The following is a 23,111-nucleotide window of genomic DNA, read 5'->3' as shown; positions in this document are numbered from 1 at the left end:
TCTTATCCAGGAAGATTATCTGTGTCTAGTATAAGGATGAGTCATGCATGTCTTCGTTAAGTCTACAGCTTTACAGTATAATTTCAATTAAGAGATATCTATCATGTGTTACCAGAGAATATTTCTTCACAAAAAAAAGCTCCTAGAGACCCATAATAAATAAATTAGCATAACTACCTGACCAAGCACGTAAATGGTGCAAGGATAAATCTTTATTTCTACAATGCCCAAGTCATGGCAAACCAAGTTACAGCCACAAACTGTAAATAGAGGCAATTCCAGAAGAAACTATGTAAGACATAGAGCACAAACACTTCATGCATCAGAAGTTCAATCGTGGACAGACAATCATGACTTCGGACCATACCAAGAAATGTAGTAATATCATTAAATTTGTTGGATGATTTTCACCATCAAAATGGAAATTTTACGAGTATAAAAAAACCATTGCTCTAAATAATGTATAACCACTATTATCATCTAAGATACAAAGACTGGTAAAAATACCAAACCTAGCAATTTCATGAGCTTTAAAAAAGATGAGGTACCAAAAATGCAGTTCTCAGAAACTTATTGATTTTACTACACTAAAAAGCACAAGATCTCGAGTGAAGACAGTGCAAATAATACCAGAGTACTATGAGATTACTGTTGGGGTCCACAAAGGATCAATGCAGATTCCTTCATGGCTCATCATACCAACTACAAAGGCATCATGAAAGGGATGCCCCAGAGAGCTACTATAAGGCAGATGGCTTGGTGTTAACAGTAAAATCAGAGGAAGAGGTCTTAGGTTTCAAATATGGAAGAATGGACTCCAAAATACAGCATATGACTGAAAATCGACATAATACACACTGTAATTCCAAGGCTTAAAGTGAAAGGGAAGGAAAAAAAAAATTCAGAAAAGTGTCACTGTGTCTGCTGTGGAACTGGTGGTACCACAGCACAGGCTGAAGAATACAAAATATAAATAGAGGGGATTTCCAATGGCAAAAATGTACGAGACAAGGAAATGGTAAAGAGGGGGTAAGAGAACTATCTTGTAATAGCAGAAGGGCTTAAATAAGATGTGGTAAAATATTTTCTTACCTTGGCAACATAAAATCACAGTAGTATTTTCATGTCAGTAAGAAAAAAAAATAAGAGTAATGTGCTAACCTGGATAAAGTGAATAAGCTTTTTATTTGAAACAGCAAAATCTTTTACATGTATAGGATGCATAAATCTCTATGCAGCAAATACTGTACAAGGACACCTGCAATATTCAACATTAATTTTTGCAAGGCTTCAGTCAGAAAAACCAAAGACTCATACAGTATGCCATACTTAGAGGTGGTTTTATTTCTTTGTAGCTGATTAGATTATTTCACTATTATTTCTTAATTTTTTAATCATAATTTGCTGAAACATTAGTACAGGATTTACATCTTTCTTCAGGCTGTTGACATTTCAGTCAGGTGAATTGTTTATTTTGCATACTATTGGGTAAAGATATTTTGTTGAAATATGAAAGTTTTGTATGATATAATGATTATGAAGTGTCTATGAGTGGTTTTGATTAAGGTCACAAACCTCTTTGAGATAAAATTATCCCATACTGAAGTCATACCTATCAATACTAATATGTACAGATTATTGTTACCAAACTTTTGCTCTTGTTTACACATCTACAATGACCAGTTTCAGCACCAAATATTTATTTGTTCCAAGGCATGCCTTACAAGAATTTCTCATACACATGGAGTACCTTGTATTATTTCTTACCAAGTCTCATTCACAGAAGTGTTTTCAACATTATTTCAATTTTATTTCCTTTAAAAAAATCTTTAAAAATATTTACCCACTATTGACACAGAAATGTATGACAGCTTACATGTCTATTCCTTTTACAGTTTAAAAAATTGAAATGTAATAACTAAAAAATTTGAGGTTACTATTAATGTGTGATACTAGTCTATATACATAACAGCATAATTCTCTCCAGCTATACAGTTCTAAAACCACTACATGTATTAGTAACCATGTAAATGAAGGAACAAACTAGATATATTCTAAGTCTCAATATTACCCAACCATTCTGCACATTTTGATGCATCTTTTAGCATTTGTGCTCTGTTCACACAATGACCTCAAAGACTTTAAACTATTTCTGAGACAGAAAGCTACCATAAGCCTATAATTTATCAATTAATGGTGTAATGCACAGGTATAAACTTTTCTCTTAAGGATCCCAATATACTATCCTGCCAGTCACAGTAAGTTAAGATACATACTTCAGAGCATCAGATTCCTAACTTTAAAAAGCTAGGTTATGGTACAATGCCTAAATTAGTTGGGCAGTGCAGCCTATACAAGGTTAGAATGTACAAATGATAAATTAAATTTTTTCAGAGAGGGGGTCAATTTACCTCTACCCTAGAGGTGGTATCTTAAACACACCTACTTTGAAAAGGCAAACCAAAGAGTTCTGGTGAGGAAGAATATCTGGTTTCTTCCTCACCAGAACACTTATACGTATATGGGATTATAGAAATATCTTGTGGATTACAATGAATGACATTTCTTTTGAGAACATAGTTTTCTAGGCTATGTGAGGTTACTTAAGTTTTAGAGTTCTTTCCCTGTTACTGCTGAAAACAACAGTATCCAATGCAGAAGTAAGATGCATGTATATCAGACAACAATGGACACCTCTTTCACTTGGAAAGGGAAAGGGGAACCTTAGGGTGAAAATTTCAATCTAACTTAATGGTGACATACTGGATGTTCATATATTTTTCACATCTTTCTTGTTTTTGTGTATTTAAGCTTCATGGAAATACAATATAGTCTCTCTCTCTCTCTCTTTTTTTTTTTTTTTTTTTTTTTTTTTTTTTTTTACCTGGACTGGGAAGACAAATACACAAAAACAGTGATGGTGTACTGAACTTATCTTACGGGATGCAATCATACCAGTGCCTTGAGTATGGTAGCCTACTTTTACTTCTCTCCCACCATTATTCCTACATTAAGGGGTCGGTTGCCTGATGCGCCTTCTCCACTGCCCTCTATCAAAGGCATCATCCTCCTCCAAACTTCGTCTCTCCATGTCTTCCTTCACTTTATCTCGCCATCTAATTCTCTGCGTCCCTCTCAATATTCTTCCTCTAGCAGGTTCTTCCCAAGCCCTCTTCACTCCCTCCTCATAGCCAACAGCATCAGCTAAAATGTCTCAAGAACCTACCCTAAAGTCCTTGACAGCGTAGGCCACGCTGTAAATGTTGCAAATTGTAAGAGAACTGACTACAAACTAACATGCTAGAATAATAGTAGTGGTGGTAGGGCCTAATATAAAATATCTAGGCTACCCTGGTCTAAGAGTCCCAAGTTAGGTTAGGTACTAGGCTAGTTCTGGATTATCTGCACTGGCCAGACGTAGCATAGCCTAGTCCTACTTAACAATCAGGATATACGTTTCCATATAATACGAATCATGAAAAAATACGTATGATGTAAAGTTATACCGGCAACTGTATGCATTAGGCTATACAGGTACGGTCACCTAAGTTTGGGTAATTAAACTTAGACTTCTTCCACAGTTCCAACGTTGACTACCGGTAAACAACACGATGTCACGCTTGTATCTTATGTTAATAATTGAATTTTATACACAGACTCACCACACATTTCAAAGTGAGGGCAAATTCGCACCAATAACAGCTTCAAACAGAACACCGATCGCCACGTCACTGAAGAAAGCTGCTTTACACACACGACTGTCACGCACAGACGTACGCAAACCAAAACAAACAGACGACAGACAGATGTGCTTCACTAATCATTCTACGTTTCAAAATTGAGTAATGTAACTAGAAGCAAGAATCTTACAGATCTAACTTGCTATGCATTTTGTTGTTTGCCGTAACCAAAATTTCAATTACATGTGGTTTTTCATTTATCATAAATTATTTTCCACACTTCTACCTCTGCTAGCAAATATCTTAAAGTGCAACATATATCATTTGTTGACACGTCAACACTAAAAGTTGATTGAAATTTATTCAATGTGCAAGTTTGTGATTAAATTCATATTATATGCTAATTCAAGATTGTAATAATACATATTCTTCTCTATTGAGTTTTATTTTACGAAACAAAATATTATACTATACACTGGCGTCTTACACTGAGATTGTTCAAAATCCATACATTGCTTAAAAAGAATAGAAATTTATTTATTATATGCCACTTACCACACATCTTTGTTGGTTTTGAAAGTTGAAGAATAAAGTACACTAAAAAATGTAGGAGACTCGAGCCAGCCTGACTACAACTCAGTAAATTTCTGGAATACAACCACCTTTATAGCGCCCAAGACACACCTTCCTCTGACGTCAACAGGTAACCAATCACGGGAAGAGAAGTTCTGTTGGCCCCGCCTTCTAGAGCAATTTCAACCAATAGGACCGCTTATACAAGTCTACTTCACTAGAAGTCAGAGTTATCAGATCAGAAAATTCGGATAAATAATGGCACGAATTTTACGTGCCGTTATTTACTAACGATAGATCGTGTAACAGAAGTTTTGATGCAAGACGCAAGGTAGCGGAAGAGTGTACAAAAGGACAAGGCCCAACTTCACCAAGAGTTGTTTTTCCCTTTCCCTTACAAACACTGGAGAAAAATTTATAGACCTTGGATAGGTCTTATAATTCTCTTTACTGCTACAGGTTCAACAAACTAGTATAAGACACTTTATTCTCTAAATCCAGTGCTCTCTCTCTCTCTCTCTCTCTCTCTCTCTCTCTCTCTCTCTCTCTCTATATATATATATATATATATATATATATATATATATATATATATATATATATATATATATATTCTTAGTAAGTTGAGAGCATGCATTATTATCGTTAGTTTCATAGTATAATGATAATAATGAGTCTTATTTAACTGAGCTTTAGAAAAGCTTTTTATTCAAGCATTCATTCAGAGGATAGAACGGTTGACAGACAAAACGATGCATGATAGAAATGCCTGAGGGAAAAAGAAAACCAAAAGAACAATACGACAACTGACCTTTTCATAACATTTACTGCTCAGTGTTTGGATAGGTGACCAACTCGAAAGCTAGACCCCGTTGGTACCTACATAAGTATCTCGATCAAACATTGAAAATTGTAGACTTATAGACACAACTCACCACACTTACCTGATGATCAGTCACCCAGTTCCGCGACTGAGGATAGAAGGATGAACATTGACTCAGTAGGTCACTTGTCAAAAATCCGAAGATTTGTTAACTTAAAAGTGGAACCGTAGGTTTTATATAAATAGGAAAAAGTTGTTGAATGAATAGATCCAAAATTCAGTGAAGATACCAAGTGCACCTTGCAGTATGAAATGTCTTGATAAGTTATTAAATTAAATGAGTGATGATTAACAGCATCAGCGGTGAAAGAGATTAAGGTAACTCTTATTCATCCAAAAACCGACAGGTGATAAAAGTTGAAATAAATCAAGCAACATGACGGGGAAATGAGTTTTAAACCCATTTTCAGTTGACCTTCTTATCTCACAGGTTTTTTTCTGATGATTGACAGCTGCAGTGGTCCTTTCCAGCTCTGATTTAGTTAATTATCAGCTAATTCATCAAGATATTCTAAGCCTGAGGCACATTTCCTTCTTCACTGCATTCTAGATCCGTTCGTCTGACAAATCTCTCTCTCTCTCTCTCTCTCTCTCTCTCTCTCTCTCTCTCTCTCTCTCTTACAGCATATTAAAGTTTTCCTTCACAATAGTCCTATGGCACGTGTACAGCCCCCGAACAGACTCAAAGTAATAGAAACTCAAGATTATCCTCGTCTGACGTGAAACTGATGTGATATAAAGAGAGGGTATCAATTACTTCAGTCTTCCAGATTACATATGGAGGATATTATTTAACTGCAAAATAACTGATTACGCACCTCACTGAAGCCAAAAGCCTGACGTACAACAGTAGAACGTGTACTGTTATGAGACTCATTCCCGGAAATGAAATAAAGTAAACAAATCTTTAAATAAAGAAAATAAAAAAAAGGAAAAAGAATGTCATTGCATATAGAAAATGCATCGAGTGAGTGCAATCATATAAATGCACGATGACTTAGATAAGAATGATGATATGAACAGTAAAGACTCAAAGGGTCTTGCAACTAAAATAGAACTTGATCAGGTGCTGGCGACTTGACTGGACCTGGATGACGGCCTAGCTTGATCGTGTAAAGCAAAAGGGTTCCCAACCTGGAGTACTGTCCCCAGTGGTACATTGGTACTTTTCAGGGGGTACGTAAACTGGATGTGAGAGAATGACCAGTATTGCACAATGTCGCGTCTTTGCTTATGCAATCTACACAAATAGATTTCATGATAAAATTGTCCCAATACCATTTTCACCGCTTTTCTTTCTTCATCCTCAGTTTTTAGGGGCACACAGGAATCTATAAAAAGGCCCAAGGGGAGCAGAAGAACAAAAAAGTTGGGAATCCCTGGCGTCAAGGGAGCAAAAGTGGTAGCAGCGACAATCCTTAGGTGGTCCTGCGGAAGGATCCTCAGACTGACGACCTCCCTAGAGAGGGAGGGAGGGAGGGAGGGAGGGAGGGAGGGAGGGAGGGAGTGAAGCAAGGTGGAGGGGAACGAGAAGAGACTGGCATAAATTTTGCGCACACTATGCTCGGTAAAATTCGATGGTGCCATAATAGTAATAATGGTAACCACATATTGATGTATAGTTGGGAAACATGGGCCATGAAGAAAGCACAGGGGAGAAGGATGGAAGTGGCAGAAATGAGAAAGTGACGTTGGATTTGCGGAGTGACAAGGCGAGACAGGATAAGGAATGGCTTCATAAGAGGGACTGTGAAAGTTACAAAAGTATCCAAGCTGCAACAGAGACGATTGCAATGGTTTGGACCTGTTGTGAGGGGAGAAGAGGAGGATTCTGTATGTAAAAGAACCATGAACGTGGAAGTACCCGGAACAAGGGGGAGAGGTAGACCAAGAATGAGATGGAGAGACGCAGTTAAGGGACATTCGGGAGAGGAACGTGAGTGAGGGAATGGTGCTTGTTCGCAGAAGATGGAGAAGACTGATAATAAACAGCGGCCCCATATAAAGATGGGAAAAGCTGAAGATAGAGGAGAAGATTCGAAGAAATAGAGAAAAAACCAAATACTTTAGAATTTATTTTTCAGAATACTGTAAATTAGGAGTCTGGCCAGGTCTTCAGTTAACAATGAATCTGTACGTTAAGAATCGGCTCAAATCTTCTGAAACCTTTGTACCCTTATCAGATAAAGACTTGGTAAATGATGCCCTCTTTAGAAGTATCAGTTAAAAATGGCTACGCATTTTCCTTTGCCCAGTTCATTGTACTCATGAGGACATAGACAGAAGAGGATATCACACGGCAAAAGATGGAGAAAGATTATAATAGCGTCGACTAGTATGGCATTCTCTTTTGTATATATTCTAACAAGAAGCTCATCAAGAACCTTACCTCTGGTCACAAATGTTGTCGCAGGTCTGGTAAACTGTCCATGTTACCAAGGAACTCTTTTACATGTGTGTAAAATAATGTGCGACTGGTGTCTGTCTGTTTTCACATTTATGCCCCTTAGTTACATAGTACATGAAATCCTCATGAATTAAGAATACAGTTCAACACAGCTAATATATATATATATATCTATATATATATATATATATATATATTATATATATATATATATATATATACTGATGAAATCGAAGCAGAAAAGGGTATAGAATGACTAAGCTTAGTCACATAATCTTTACACGCAAAAGGACAAGACAAGAAACCTGATTGAATACCAGAGCTTTCATTAACACTTCCGCTTTTATTATCATTAATTATATTATCCAGGTTTATCCTGTCAGCCTAATTCAGTCCATCTGAGGTGCCTCCATTCATGTGTGTTCAAATTCTGTGTAACAGCTGTTATTTATTTAATAGATAAATGCAGTATTCAATTTCGTCTCGAATGTCTTAAAAGCTGCTCGCCTTTTAATATCTTAGAGCGACTTATTGAGTAGTACAAGACCAATGTGCAAAAAATCTCTCCTCACGATAAAATATGTGAGTAGAGGGTATTTAAACTGTAAGTTGTAGTATACCAATATAATGAATAAAATTGCTGCAATTTCCAACAATCTGAATATTAATATCTAATATTGGGTGTAGTCACCCAGTACAGATTAACCTACGAATACCGAGGTATCGGTAGACAATTGATCCCTTGAGAGATACTATCTCAGGACTGAGAGTAGAGTAGTCCAGATTTAGTTAGCGGTATCGCTCGTATACGAAGCTTCACGGTCACTTAAAGTTCAAGCCGGTGTCAACGCGTAGCCAAGTTGTTTGGTGTTCAGGAAAAGAAACTGGCAAATAAAGGTTTCAGTGAGTCTATGAACAGATTAACAAGTAAATGAACGAACTACTTCATGAACGAATGTATGAGCAGGCGATTACATGAGGCATCGAGATAAAGTTGTATTTAGCTATTCTCAATCTTAGCTTTCTTCTTCCTTTTAAAAATGTGAATTTTTGTCGCTCATTCCCTACTTTTTCGATAATCACAAATATCAAGCCACTAATATCATTTGATTCTGAATAAAATATTATGGGACTAATTTGCAAGCAAGGGATCGTAACTAATAAGTGCAGCTGCTCCTGCCAGATTTCAAACCGAATGGCCAAAGTCTAATATTTATTTCTTTCATTCCTTCCTTATTCTTTCATTCCTTCCTTAGATCTTCACCCGAAAAGGCCTGATGAACAGAGGAGCATCAGACTATAAACCCGAGTGGCCTCCAAAGGAAAATCCGGCTATAAGAGAGAGAGAGAGAGAGTGGGGGGGGGGGGGGGGCAAGTTATAGGAAATGGTGATAAATACAAGGGAAAATAAAATAAAACCGATACACCTGAATTCAGGAGACGTAAGCAGAGAGTAGGAGCGAATTTGCCCCTAACTTAAACAGATGAAGATCAGAAGCTGTCACAACTGCGCCTGAAGCATCAAGGACTAGATGCCCTTTCCAGCTAAAATTCCCCTTGAATGGAAGTTATTCCTAATAATGTGTAGTGAATATGATATCAAATGATATCAAACTAAATCACGGCCTAAGTTAGCATATGGATATTGAATAAGTATATTTTCTCGATCCCGGGTATGTGCGTGTGTATGTGTGTATTGTTTGTGAGCGCGTGTGACGAGAGAGAGAGAGAGAGAGAGAGAGAAGAGAGAGAGGACGTGTGCCTGTCTGGAGTCTGAGATACTACCTACAGTAAGGAAGTGCCCTGGTGATAATCGTTCGCTGCGACGAAGCCAGATTAACATGACCCCTAAATGTCAACAAGTACATGACTAAATAAAACGTTCACATCCGGAAACCTTAACTTGCAATGAACAAAATTTTGAGGTCACCACATTTTGTGACTCTCTCTCTCTCTCTCTCTCTCTCTCTCTCTCTCTCTCTTTTACCTAAACAAGGAAAGTTCACCCCTTCACGTTAATTATTCTAAAGGTTCAGTATTTCACCAAATTTGGAAACGTTCAGGTGAGCGGAGAAAACTCTGCGGATTATACGCTAACCTTTTCAACAACTTTCTTGATGAGTGAATTATTATCTACAATTTACTCATCAGAATGATCAGAGTAGAACTTTTCATAGAACGGAAAATTATGCACATCAGCACAAGTACTACTGCGTACTGCACAGTAAGCAAAATGAAATCATATTTGTATTTTAAAGCAAACTGTAGAAATTAATCAGAGGCAGGAGTCTCAGACGCCGATGTAAAGAAAATCACACACATTCATATATGTGTGTGTATGTGTTTATATGTATGTGTAGATGGTTTTTAAAAGTTCAGTCATTGCTAAATATACCTGTAGATAGTAATCTTGAGATATTACATAAGCACACACACACATGTGTGTGTGTGTGTGTACTTATGTAATATCTCAAGATTACTATCCACAGGTATATTTAGCAATGCTTCAATTCAATTTTTAAAATCATTTTTGTCTATTTGCTCAGTTCTGAAACTTAATGTCACAAAAATGACAATTTCTGAGACTGATACTACTGGGTAGGAGCTCAAAACCATCACATGAACAGAATGATAATAAGCCACAAACATCGTTTGATATGAAATTCAATACACCTTTGAATTACTTACACACGAAGGAAATTATAATGAAATGCCTCTGCACAGGCTAGAATTCGAATCATAGCCTACTTCAGAAACCGATAGACAGAGGCCAGCGAATCCTGGTCGGTGAAGAAGCAGTTAGGGAGTCATTGTAAAGGCATTTCCCCAATACTACTACTCAGTTACACTCCCCCAGGGGGTAAGTTATTCCCGAGGTTTAGTGAATTTGATATTAAACGACATATGTGGCTTAACATCTGTGAATCAAAGAGAGCGAGAGAAAAAAGATCACAACAGTCCATGGCGTGCAGAATCACATCTTCCGGAGATGCTTAAGCATTGCAGGCGTATGGTTGTTCATCCCCACCGGTATAGGGTACACGTGTTCAGCACGATCATACAAGCTAGTGAAATGAACCTCAACCACCGTGAACAGCCATATTGATATATGAGCAAGATGAGGAACCTTACGGAGTCAATGAAGTTGCTGCCACGGACAAATCTTTATTATATTTCTTTTAGGCTGGACGAAATGCTAATGTCAAAGATCTAGTCACGTCAATAACTAATAGTATTTAGCCCAAGATGAAAAAGTTTGATGAATATTTTTCCTCACCTTTCGAACGGACGATATTGCAATTTGCACACAATGATTTCAGGTCTTTTTACAAAACTTCCATCTGAATAATCAGGAAGGCAATTTTTATCATATGGACAGCTCTCATTGAAATGCAATGAAGGATTCCATCAAAATCAAGCTTAAAACTAGTGAGTCATGATTGTGCCACAAAGATATGGGAATTTGGATTTCCTGCTTTTTTTTTTTTTTTTTTTTTTTGCAGACCATTTGTCCAAAAATAAAAGATTTATTCTGTTTCTTTCTCTTTCACTTTAAACAGTCATTAGCTGCGTATGAATAATCTGTAACTTTCAATACTTTTAAGTAGGGACTGTATTGTCAATATTTATTTGTGTTGTTGATAACAGATATAACCAATCAAGAAAACAATGAAGAAAGTGAGTGGAACCTTATTCTGAAGTCAGTTGCTGCGAATCTTGACTTGGAAGTCATTCAGGATATTCAATGTTATGTTGCAGATGAACGGCTTTAGTGGGTCACAACAGCAACACTCTAAAAACGACATATTATGCTGTAACCTTAAGTAGAACAGAATGTGAACGAGGCTGCCAAAATGAACCAAAGTAGGTCAACAGTAGCTTAACTACTAAAAGACCTTTAAGAACGTAGAGAATCACCCTGATAGATTTCAATTTCAGGTCCAAAACAACGTACTGTTTAGTGTCTTAATTATGAAGTCTCTTCAGGACTAGTTGTACGAGGAGTGGAGGTCACTGAATAAGAAATGTTCCTTGGTTAGAACAAGATGCAGTTAAGTTATGAGAGGATATTCTGAAAATCATGGATAATGTGACCATGATCAAATGGAAACTACCGTAAATTATATTGCGGAATCAACAAAAATGAACTCGGAAAGGCAGACGCCGATATTCTTAAATTTTAAATTTTCCTTTTTAAATGCACAAATTACTGCTGGGAAGACAAACATCTTGAGACTTAGATCTTGAAACTTTTCGTCATTCAGGCTGGCAAATTTGCATTGCTTCTTTCATTTGAACAGACGAGCATAAATGCTTGAGATACAACAACATGGTCGTATTGAAAAAAAAGGGGGAAAAACGCTGTTGCAAGAAGCTATAATTCCACATTTTAGAGTGATGACTGAGGGTGTCAATAACCGCACACACTAAACTTGGAACTTTCTGTTATTCATCCCTGACACTCAGGTGCTTAACAGTACACCCAAGGATACTCTCGTTGCCCATAATGGTGTGATCAAGCGCACAGAGAGACTATTAAGTGAGGAGTGGTTTATTTTGCCAGCCTTCTTGGTAATGAAGATGTCTCCCTTTAACCGTGACTCATACTCAGGCAATTCAGTGCACCTTTCCCTGAATTACTACAAACCGGTTATAACTGCTTAGTGTCGTAAGTTGGATAGAAAACGAGGATAATAGCAAAACGCCCTGCCACTTATTCATAACTTAATTATATTTCATTTCATCTTCTTGTAATCTTAATTATATCTAAAAAAAAAAAATCTTAGAATGCTTGAGATCATAAAGAATTCTAAAAATACCGTTATCAGGGGCTTGCTAGCACTACTTACACAATAGCTTTTAAGCAACACGCCACAAATAAGCAGGCTTGCAGGACCGTACAATGACACTCGAAAAGATTCACAACGATTATGAACTCCTCCCTATTTATTGCAGTTCCCGATTCCCTGAAGATATGTGAAAATTAAGATGGGTCAGTGCGTAATCCAAGAGAAATTATAGACAGATTAAAGAGAAAAGTGCCATGATGCGTTTTAAGTTAATCTTATTGCTAAAAAAATAAGCCATTAAAGACTGCCGATATTGTTCCTGTCATGGGCGAACAGCGGAAACATTACAATAATTACTGAATGAGCCAGAGTGAAGGACTTTTGGAATAGCGAAGTCTTAGGAAAAATTTTTGCAGCTTTTGTTTTGCAGGAAAAGAAAGATGCTCTACTCATGCTTGTCTCATTTCACTGCGTCTAAAGAGCCCCAAGAGAAACATCCCTCGTAGTATCTGACTTCCATTTGACAGCGATCAGATAAGCAAAGGAAGCTTCTCAGACTTTGGGGCGTGTTAGTACAAGCCCGTTGTGGTTGACGGTAAAAACATAAACAAAAGACTGTCAATATCATGAAGATAATGACCCCAATGAAATAATAGTCCTATATAACGACCCCCGAACTTTGCTGGGGTCGCTATCTAGGAAGGAACGATCCTCAGAAATATTTAGATGAGGAAAAGCGTCGAGTACAAAAGAAATTGGTGAGTCAGTGGAAAAAAAATTGACAGCCGGATAAATATACAGAGTATACAAAACAGCACTAAAAGCAGGAAAGCAAGGTTGCTTGATACTCTACCGACAACTGATGAGCATGGGCATTAATTAATAGTGTTTGAATTTTTGCAGTAACAGAAATAAAAGGTCCATTTGCGATTGGCCGTAGAACGAGATCGGCCAATGGAGACTAAAAAGAAACGAACAACTGAGGATTTAGTTTATTTTCCACTGATTATTTTGCTGGTATTGAGTATTCTTTCAAATGGCACGAAATGCTTGGAAATGAAGAATTACAGATGCACCATCAAAGTCATCATAATTAGATTTGATTTCCCATCATGGAAGTGGAGAAAACTGAGACTTAATGTTAATGCTTTGCAGTATGGGATCTTTCCTAGATCGTGACCCCCACAAAGTTCGGAGGTCGTTATCTAGGACTAACATTTGTTGGGGTCATTATCTTCATGATATTTATGGTCTTTTGTTTATGTATTTACAGTTATCCCAACGGCCTTGTACTAAACACGCCTTTGCAAAGGATGATACTACATACCGGGTTAAAACACTGGTGGTCACTATCTAGGAAAGATCAGCCAGCCATATGTCATGCTACAATTGTAACCACATTTTTAATTCACCAGTTCATTTCCTGAAAAACTTATAAATATTCATATCTCATAATATCCACTCATTTATCAACAATACGACTGAAGACGCCGCTTCCACAATTTTTCTTTTCTTATCTTTTACTGAATTATCAAGATCACGTGATGTGATTGGTCATTTCTTCAAATACACGGATCTAAAAAATATTCATATAGATCTCACTTTGTAAATCTGAAACTCATTGAAGTGGTCCAACTTACATATGAAATGGCAAAGCTTTTGCATCTTCCGACTCAAAAGTCCGCCTCCACTCACTCGTCTCGTGTGGGTGAACCTATTCTCTAGACTGTAAGAGAACATAATTCATCTACTACAGGTGAAAGTAGTGATGACTGACTAGTGGGAGTCAGCGAAAAGTGATGGACTGGTCTAGGAGCCAGGGACCCATTTAGTACATGGCTGGTTTAACCTCACAGCAACAGTCGTTGCAAGCTTTTGAATCTGACTGTAACTTTGATCCAGCACTGTTTTCAGAGTTCATTTTCGACATAAGACTGAGTGAACCTGATCAATCGAATCATCCGTTACATCACCAGTCTTGTGGCCATTATCCATACGACAAGTTATCGGTGACCTTGTACCTGTTTTTTTTAACATGATTTAACCGGTCGTTTATGACAAGAATACATAACACCAAAAATGTCTTTAAGACTCAGAAGTTAACCAGTTAAACATCCAGCGACACGAACCGGACGGGAATGGCAGGACAGCGAATTCGCCAAGGATTTTGAGCTGTTACCATCCAGGAAGAGGTCCCCCCCCAACCCCGCCACAATATCTCTCTCTCTCTCTCCTTCCTGTTCAGGGAGGTCCGAACTTTACATTTAAACAGCAGGCAAGCTTATTACCCTCCTGGATTGCCGTGAGGAATCAAACTTTCTCTTTCACCTTGGAAGGAAGCGCCCGTCTGACGCCTCTTGGCCAGTCCCTTTCTTGGGACCTTGGGGGTCCCTGGGCCAGTCACCATCTTAGTTCTAACGGTGATAGAACTCGTTGGCGGAGCAAAGTTTGCCCGCCTGTGGTTCTCTCCATACATGTTACGTAAATAAGGTGAACTGCGCAGTAAGCTGAGCAACTACTTATCATTGATAAGTAATGAACTGGTTCCCGGTCGTATTTTATAGATACTGCAATAACGTTAAGAATGCAAAGCGAAGGTTCTCTCATATCAGATCCTCCTTCATTCTTAAAAATCTGTCAGAACTGTTTACTGCTGTAGTATGTTTAATATATCAGTGGTCGTGATCCTAAGTTCTTTTTAATTATAAGTACTTTTTTTTAAAGTTATGATCAAACAAACATATAATTTATAATCTACGTACCTTTATGAATCAAGGTACTGGTTTGCACTGTAATTGTTCCCGTCATTATTTTTAGCTTTATTTATTTACTCAGGTTTATTTCTTCAAATTAACGTTCACTGATGATCACTTACAGAGCATTATTTTGAAGAAAACAAAAACTATCTGCTCCTTATTCAGCGACCTTCTCCAGTAGACTGGAGAATCCATTTACCTATCAATCAGGGCAGTTTCTTTCTTAAATTTGAACTTGCAACCATCTATGCATAACGTTTCTAGCAATACTCTCTCGTCGAAGCATTATTGTTTAATATAGAAATCATATTCGCTTTGAATCTTATTGTCACTGTATTCTTCCATTTGCTCATTCACAGGTCTTTCTTTATGTGAATTTTATTGTAATGCGTTTGGAGTCTTTCCTTCAACCAGGCATACCATACACACCCTAGTCACCCACTTTGTTGCACATCACTACGCCACCACAGCATTTTATTTGTAATTTCAACAATTCCAGAGCCTCTCCACACATTCAGCCTGATTGCAATGCTACTTAACTGAATACTCCTCAGCTATTACTTTGACAAGCGCTCTCAAATAATTTTCGGGTACTATTTCTACTCTTGCCTCGTTTACTGGCTCTTTCAGATCTCTTACTTTCATCAATTCTTGAAAATGCTCTCGCCAGCTACATTCATTTTTTCATTATACCTCTTTTCCTCTTTTGTGTCCTCGCACAAATTATTTATCAAATGTAACTTTGTATAAGACTGATTCTTCTTATTCTGTCGAATAAGTCTTTTGGAAAATAACATCGTCCAATGCTTTCAATCGAAGTTCAGAGATGTCATTGCTACGGATTCTTCAGTTTTTTTGACAAATATTTTAAGAATGTCTGCTGTTCAGTAATCCTCTCCCGAGATTCAATACTCTCTGGATGGAACATTTTCTCCCTAAGCACGTGCTCTAAATTACCTCACAAATTGGCAATACCTTCAAATCGCTTCTCTCTCATCGAGCTCTTGATTGCCTGACTCATCTTCTTGTAAATCTTTACTTATTTATGAACGTGCTTTCCTTCTTACAACTGCACTCCAAAAGAGATGAACTTTTCAACTTTTAGCCTCTCACTTCGTCGTTCCACTGCTTACATACCGGTACATACATAAGCACACGTGCATTCGCACGTCATACACACACACACACACACACACACACACACACATATATATATATATATATATATATATATATATATATATATATATATATATATATATATATATATATTGTTCTGAATTGCCCGTTCACTCCTGAAAATGTAATATAACACTAGAAAAAAATTGGCCTTGAATGGAGGAACGAGAGATCACAACAAAGAAAAGAGAAAAAAACTATGGCAGAAGGCCGATATTACTGATAACAGAGGAATTTACATAAAAGCTGGACTTTAATTTTAAATGCGCTATATTTACATTAATGTACATAGGTCCAGGAACTAATAAGATGGCTGATTGTTGATCCACCGGAAACACGTGGCTGGGGCAACCAGACACGGAGTTCAGAATTTTGCACAACAGGTTATTGAAATGCAAGGCTTATTCCAAAGGGTTCCCAAGTTCTTCACAATCAGGCACGGTGTTTGTCTGCAAAGAGATTGTATCCTAGCATAAGCACTGAGGCGGGGGAACACGTGGGCGAGCGTTACACACTACTTTCTTTCAGTCAAAAAGTTTACAGGCCACTCAAGGGGAATGAAAATGACTGGGAATTTACACAGAGAGAACTATTTCATTGCTTGAATTAACTAGGGGATGTTTACTAGTATCACAAGGGGATTAATCACAGCATTGAACCAAAATTGGGGGAGTGAGAAGTTAATCAAAGGAGGGGGAAAGTCGCCTTGGAAGAATGGAAATGAAATACAGACAAAAGGCAAAACAATTCCCTGGCTGAACTGGAATTTATTCTCACAGTACCTGGAAATCCTGGGCTTGGTAGTCGTCTTATCTGCTGATATTCATATGCACTATAGAAGAATAAAAATACTTGGGACTTCCCCAGAGGAGGCAGGGGGAGCAGAAAGGGGTGGAGTGGTTTCTGCAGGGCAAGGTAACAGGAGCTTCTGAGCTCTCCTAGCACTGAGGAGGTTCTTCTGAGGGCGAACTGCTGGGTCCCTACCCTTTTAAAACTTCTCCCGGTTAGCGCTGCCCCCAGTCCGGATTTTCCCTGTGGGGGGCTAAATTCAGGACAGCCAATAGGAGCAAAGATAACTTTTCTAGAGAATGGAGGCTTTCAGTTCAAAGGGGCAACTTGCATATAGACAAAGATGAATGAATCTTGTTACAAGAAATCTTAACTTTCCTTGGTTCTGGCATAAAATCTTGAACATATATATATATATATATATATATATATATATATATATATATATATATATATAGAGAGAGAGAGAGAGAGAGAGAGAGAGAGAGAGAGAGAGAGAGAGAGAGAGAGAGAGAGGAGAGAATATACTGTTTTATCATGTATATATATATATATATATATATATATATATATATATATATATATATATATATATACACTTGCGAGAGCCACATTCCTTTTGTTGAAAAGAAAGAGGTCAGTTTGGTACACGCCAAGTGTTGGGAGAGAAAACCCCATCTTAAAGGTATGGTACATATTTTGTAGAACTTAGAAAACCGTTACCTTTGAAAAGAGAGAGAAGTGTGAAATACATTCTTTACTTAAGATTACTTTTGAAAAGAGTGATGTGTGAAGTATTTTTATCCAATATTATCTTATTACAGATGGGATTCTATTCCATGGTATTAGAGACGGGATTCTCTAACCTGACTAATAGAATGAACCTATTGACATTCTGGGTCTGGGAGTGAATTCTTAGTCAGGAGGGTAGAATGATAACTTACTAGTTTTCTTTGTGGGCAGATTTGGGTTTTTGTCACTATGACTTGTTAATCATTTTGTTCTATTTTATATTCATCTACTTTGGGTAATAAATAGTATATTTTTTTACTTACGTGATCTTAATAGCCTAACGACATGTTTGCAGACAGAGGGCACCATTGACAACAGGTAAGGGTTTCCAGTTTGTGTAGTTTTAATAAAAGGGTGGTTAGAGTGGTGGCAGGCAGTTTAAGAGGCTTTTTATATATTTTATAAGCTGTAGGTACGCTAACGAAGAGACTGGTGACTAGTTAGACATAGATGTTTTTTTGGTAAGAAAAGGGATTATAATCACGTCACAGGCAACTCGGGGCTCTTTTTGCTGATTCAGTGGGTTGGGCATTGAGAAGCTGTACATCTCTCTGGCTAAGTCAGTGTCGGCCATCATGTGATTCTTGAAAACTAGAATTAAAGTGTTTCACGAGTGTGGTAAACAGGTCACGCATATTTGCGGTGCGTATACGAATTCGGTTTCCAGTCATGTGAAGATGTGAGTGTATTCTCAAGCTTTCATTTTTTTTCTTTTTATCTTTTATTTTATTATTTTATTTTACTTACTTTTTGTTTTTGTTGTTTATATTCCTTTTGTTTGTTTGTGGCGAATTTACTCGAGCGGAGTTTTTTTGCGAGTCACAGCCTGAGAGAGAGAGAGAGAGAGAGAGAGAGAGAGAGGGAGGCGAGAGTTGGTGTGTGTGAGTTTAATGTTACCGGGGTGGATCGCTTTAGTTAAGCGTTTTGCATTTTTTTTTTCTATCCCCTCCCTATTTTTTGTTGTTGTTTTGCTTTTGTGGATGATATACTTGCGGTGAGGCGCGTTTGCCTTTTGTTATCCATTATTGGGGGAAAATTTGTATTAATTTTTTCTGGACTGGGTTTTGTGTATATAAATACATTGATGATGTTATTGAGATCGGGGAATCTTATAGAACAAAAGAGCTTTCTTTGGAAAGAGAGAGAAAGATGGCGGATACTAAGAGTATCACAACGCTACTACATCACGTAATGAACGTGAGTGCGGGCGTGAGTCCTTTCAGAGGGATGGTAGATGGTGTTCTATCACAACCTGTACAAATTTTCATTGAAGGGGTGAATAATTATTTAGCTGGAAAGAATATATCAGACGATATAGAGGCATTTAGAGAGGCGAAAGCTTTGCTAGATTTCAATAGGGGAGATCTCTCCCTCGTTTAAGGAGTTTCCAATTTACAAAATGTCGTACCTGGATGGATTTGCAAGCATTTTTTAAATCAGCTTGTAGCTCAAAGGAACACAGAGATATGGTGAGGGACCTTCGGGGTCTTTATAACCTACAGAAGGGCACTAATAGCCTCGTAGAACATAGTTCAAAAATTTTTGACGCAGTGGCGGATTGGGTAGGAAAATTAAAAAATACAAATATGTAAATGGGTTACAGGGAGTAATGTCTCTCTTTGAGAACCATTCCATACAAACTGATCTATTTTCCCTGCTCTTGCGCAATGTACCAGATGCAATAGTGGATAGCTTTGATGAAAAGATTGAACCTACTTCAGACGAAGAATTACTTTATGCCCAAATTGAGAAAACAATGTCTAAATGTCTCACTGTAGATAGCACAATTTTTAATGGGACAGGCCTGAGGGATAGAGAGCAAAGAGACACAGAATTTTCTCCTCCCCGTCTGTGTGCAAAAGTTCAATATAACAAAAGATCGATCGATCAAAAGCAACAGCAGTTGCGCTGTTTCAACTGCAATAAATCAGGGCATCCAAAGAAATTGTGTAGGGTTAAATATTGTGGAATGTGTAAGAGTACCGATCATTATTGGCAGTCTTGTCCGTCTCAGATACGGAGAGACGCGAGGCCTACACCTCAAGGTTCTGGTAATTATAATGTGAGAACTTCCCAGGCAGGTCAAACCAGAGGGCAAAGAGATCGGCGAAATTTTTGGAAGCCCGATCAACAAAAAGGGTACAGGTGATTGGTACGTGCCATTGTGGTCTCGTGGGAGATGCCCCAGAGCCCAGGCCTATAGTCTATGGAACAGTAGGGGATGTGGATATCCCGATATTAATAGACTCGGGGGCGTCTATAAATTTAATGGACTATAATTTGTATCAATCCATGTTTTCCAATTACCCTTTGCAACCCTCAACAGAGACGGTGTTTGATGTGCAAGCCCATAGATTAAATACCCTGGGTTGTGTTCAAATACAGTTTACTCTCGGTGACAGAGTGTTAACAGAACCATTTTTGGTAATGAAAGGAATTGCGTTGGGCAACAGACTTTTGCTGGGTCATCCTGCTTGTAGAAGACACAAGATTTCGATCCATGCGGGCGTTAATGGGATAACAGTCGGGATACCTGTGTTTTTCTGCCTTATGAGGACGCGATTAGAACGGAGGACATGGAGGTTATTGAAAGAGGAGATGTGCTTGGTGATATTAATGGCAGTGATGCGAGTGTTATGGAGAAAGGTAATATTAAAACCCACGTTGCTGATATGGGAAATGATTACCGGGGTTCTATCAGAGTTCACAGTGATCACAATGGTGGTGATGATACTTTGGATGGTGATGTTGATACTAATATTGATATTATTTCTGATACTAACAATGCTGGGGATGATACTGGGGGTGGTAATGTGTATGGGATGGTGGAAAGGGGAGGTACTAACCACAAATATAGAGGTGTTTTATCTGAAGATATTATGTTACTACCTGGTTCGAAGACTATGGTAAAAGTTAAATTGAAGGAAATGAGAAAACCCACAGATGTGTGTGTTATTGAAAATAGTGAGAAGCTTAGGGGGGTTGTTAGCACGGCATCGGTGAACAGTGTATCCAAGGATGGGTTTACGAGGTTAGAGTTGCTAAACTGTAATGATACAGTTAGGAGATACCAGAAGAATACATATATATATTGGATTTCCAAGATTAGAGTTGTGATAGTGGTTCAGTGGCTATCGTAGAGGGGAAACCTGAGTTTTCGGGGGCAGAAATGCAATCAAGGAAATGAATATCTAGAGAACATTTAGCTAATGCGGATTATAGCAAATACGTTGAAGCGATAAGTGGGCTCTTGGCAGAATTTGGGGATACGGTAGCCTTACAAGGTGATAAATTGGGGTTGACTAATGTGTTAGACAGTTAGAGCATAAGGTAAATTTGAAGAGTGGCACAAAACCTATTTATATTCCTGCATATCACATACCTTTCAAAATCAGAGAACAGGTGGAGAAAGAGGTTAATAGATGGGAGGAAGAAGTAATCATTAGACCTAGCGTGTCTCCTTACAACTTCCCTTGTTAGCGGTGCCCAAGAAAGACGGTTCTGTCTGTGTATGAGTCGATTTTAGACGTTTAAATGAAAAGACGATCCCTAACTGCTATCCAGTCGCGTGCATACCAGATCTTTTTGTTGAAATTGGGGGACATAATATTTATAGCTCAATTGATTTGGTGCAGGTTTTTTTGCAGGTCCCTCTTAGTGAAAGTAGCAAGGAATATACCGCTTTTTCAGTGCCCAAGGGACACTATGAATTTACGCGAATACCTTTCGGTTGGTCGGGCAGTCCGATGACCTTTACCAGGTTGGTGAACACAGTTTTGCACGGGTTATTGGGCAAAAATATTTTTGCCCAATATCTTCTACTAAGTACTTCTGTAAGCACTTCCAGGTGTTGTGCGATCGTGTCTGTTGCAAACCATGGATCCTATCCTGGTTGCAACAGACACGATCGCACAACACCTGGAAGTGCTTACAGAAGTACTTAGGAGGCTTAGATTAGCGGCGTTGAAAATTAAGCTAGCCAAGTGTTCGTTCTTGAAAAAGCAGCTCACATATCTAGGCCACGTCATATCTAAGGAAGGGGTTAGAGTAAATGACGATAAAGTCAAAGCAATAGCGAATTTTCGCACCCCCATATCAAAGAAAGAGATTAAGTCATTCCTGGGTATCGCCGGTTTCTTCAGGAGGTTTGTGAAAGGGTTCTCTAATATAGCGGCACCCCTAACTGATGTATTGTGGGAAGACGTTCAATTTCAATGTAAGGAAACCCCAGGCGGAGAGTTTTCAAAAGCTCAAGGACGCGCTAAAGAATAAACCTGTTTTTGAAATTTCCAGATTTTTAGCGACCTCCTTTACATTAGTGACTGATGCAAGCCAGGAAGGTATAGGTGCTTGCCTTATGCAAAAGTTCGATGGGAAATTCCATCCTATAGCTTTTTATAGCAGGAAATTCAGGACAAAGGGCAGCAACGAGAAGTCCATGGCCACCATAGATAAAGAAGCCTTTGCAATAGTGTCGAGCTTAGTTCATTTTAAAATCTTACTGATGGGGAACAAAGTAGAAGTTCTTACAGGCCACAAGCCATTACTGGATCTTTTTAATAAACCCGATTTGTCGCCTAAAAGAGCTCGATGGTTTTTAACTATCAGAGATTTTGATGCAAAGCTCAAATATATAGAGGGCCAATTTAACGTAGTTGCTGATGCTCTCAGTAGGAGTGTTCACGACACAGAAGGATTCCAAGTCGCGCAAGTCACTAGCAAGGCCATACAATGGGATAAAGCTCTCATAGAGCAAAGGCAAGATGAAGACGAGATTTTAGCAGATGCAAAAGCGTTTCTAAGAGGGGAATTAGTTAGGAAACGTTATACGTTGCCTTTTTCGGGTTTGGAGTTAGAAGGTAATCTATTGATTAGGAAAATTAAATATAAGTTGAGAACCAGTGAAAGTAAAGGAAATACGACACAGATCGTAATTCCAAAGGTCCTAATTCCAGTGGTTTTGGATATAGTTCATTGCAGGTTCGGTAGTCCACAGTTGAGAACAGAAAAAACGTATGATGAGGTTCGTGCTAAATACATTTGGAAAAACATGGGGAAAGATGTGGAAAATTTTGTAAGGAAATGTACGGTGTACAATGCATGTAAGCCTGCAAGGACAGCTTCATGCAAATTAGGATCATATCTATACCGAGTAGACCTTTTCAGAGAATACATTTGGATATCCTGGGGAATTTTTGTGAGTCTAGGTATGCGGACAAGTACTTGTTAGTGATAATAGATGAACTTACAAGGATAGTAGAA

The 23,111-nt window shown here is 38.1% G+C and overlaps 1 protein-coding gene across 1 annotated transcript in view; it reads right to left on the bottom strand.

Moving 5' to 3' along the window:
- LOC135226562 (glutamine--fructose-6-phosphate aminotransferase [isomerizing] 2-like) overlaps positions 1–4,387 on the bottom strand; it is a 52,177-nt gene extending 47,790 nt beyond the window's left edge. The window contains 1 exon segment of the mRNA XM_064266239.1: positions 4,236–4,387. Within this exon segment, the coding sequence (XP_064122309.1) occupies positions 4,236–4,242 (7 nt within the window). The 5' untranslated portion in view covers positions 4,243–4,387.
- Positions 4,388–23,111: the final 18,724 nt, after the last annotated feature.

The sequence above is a fragment of the Macrobrachium nipponense genome, chromosome 14, assembly GCF_015104395.2.
Source record: "Macrobrachium nipponense isolate FS-2020 chromosome 14, ASM1510439v2, whole genome shotgun sequence".
Classification (NCBI taxonomy): Eukaryota; Metazoa; Arthropoda; class Malacostraca; order Decapoda; family Palaemonidae; genus Macrobrachium; species Macrobrachium nipponense.
Note: the sequence above shows the minus strand (reverse complement) of the source record. Positions and strands in the feature narration are given on the sequence as shown.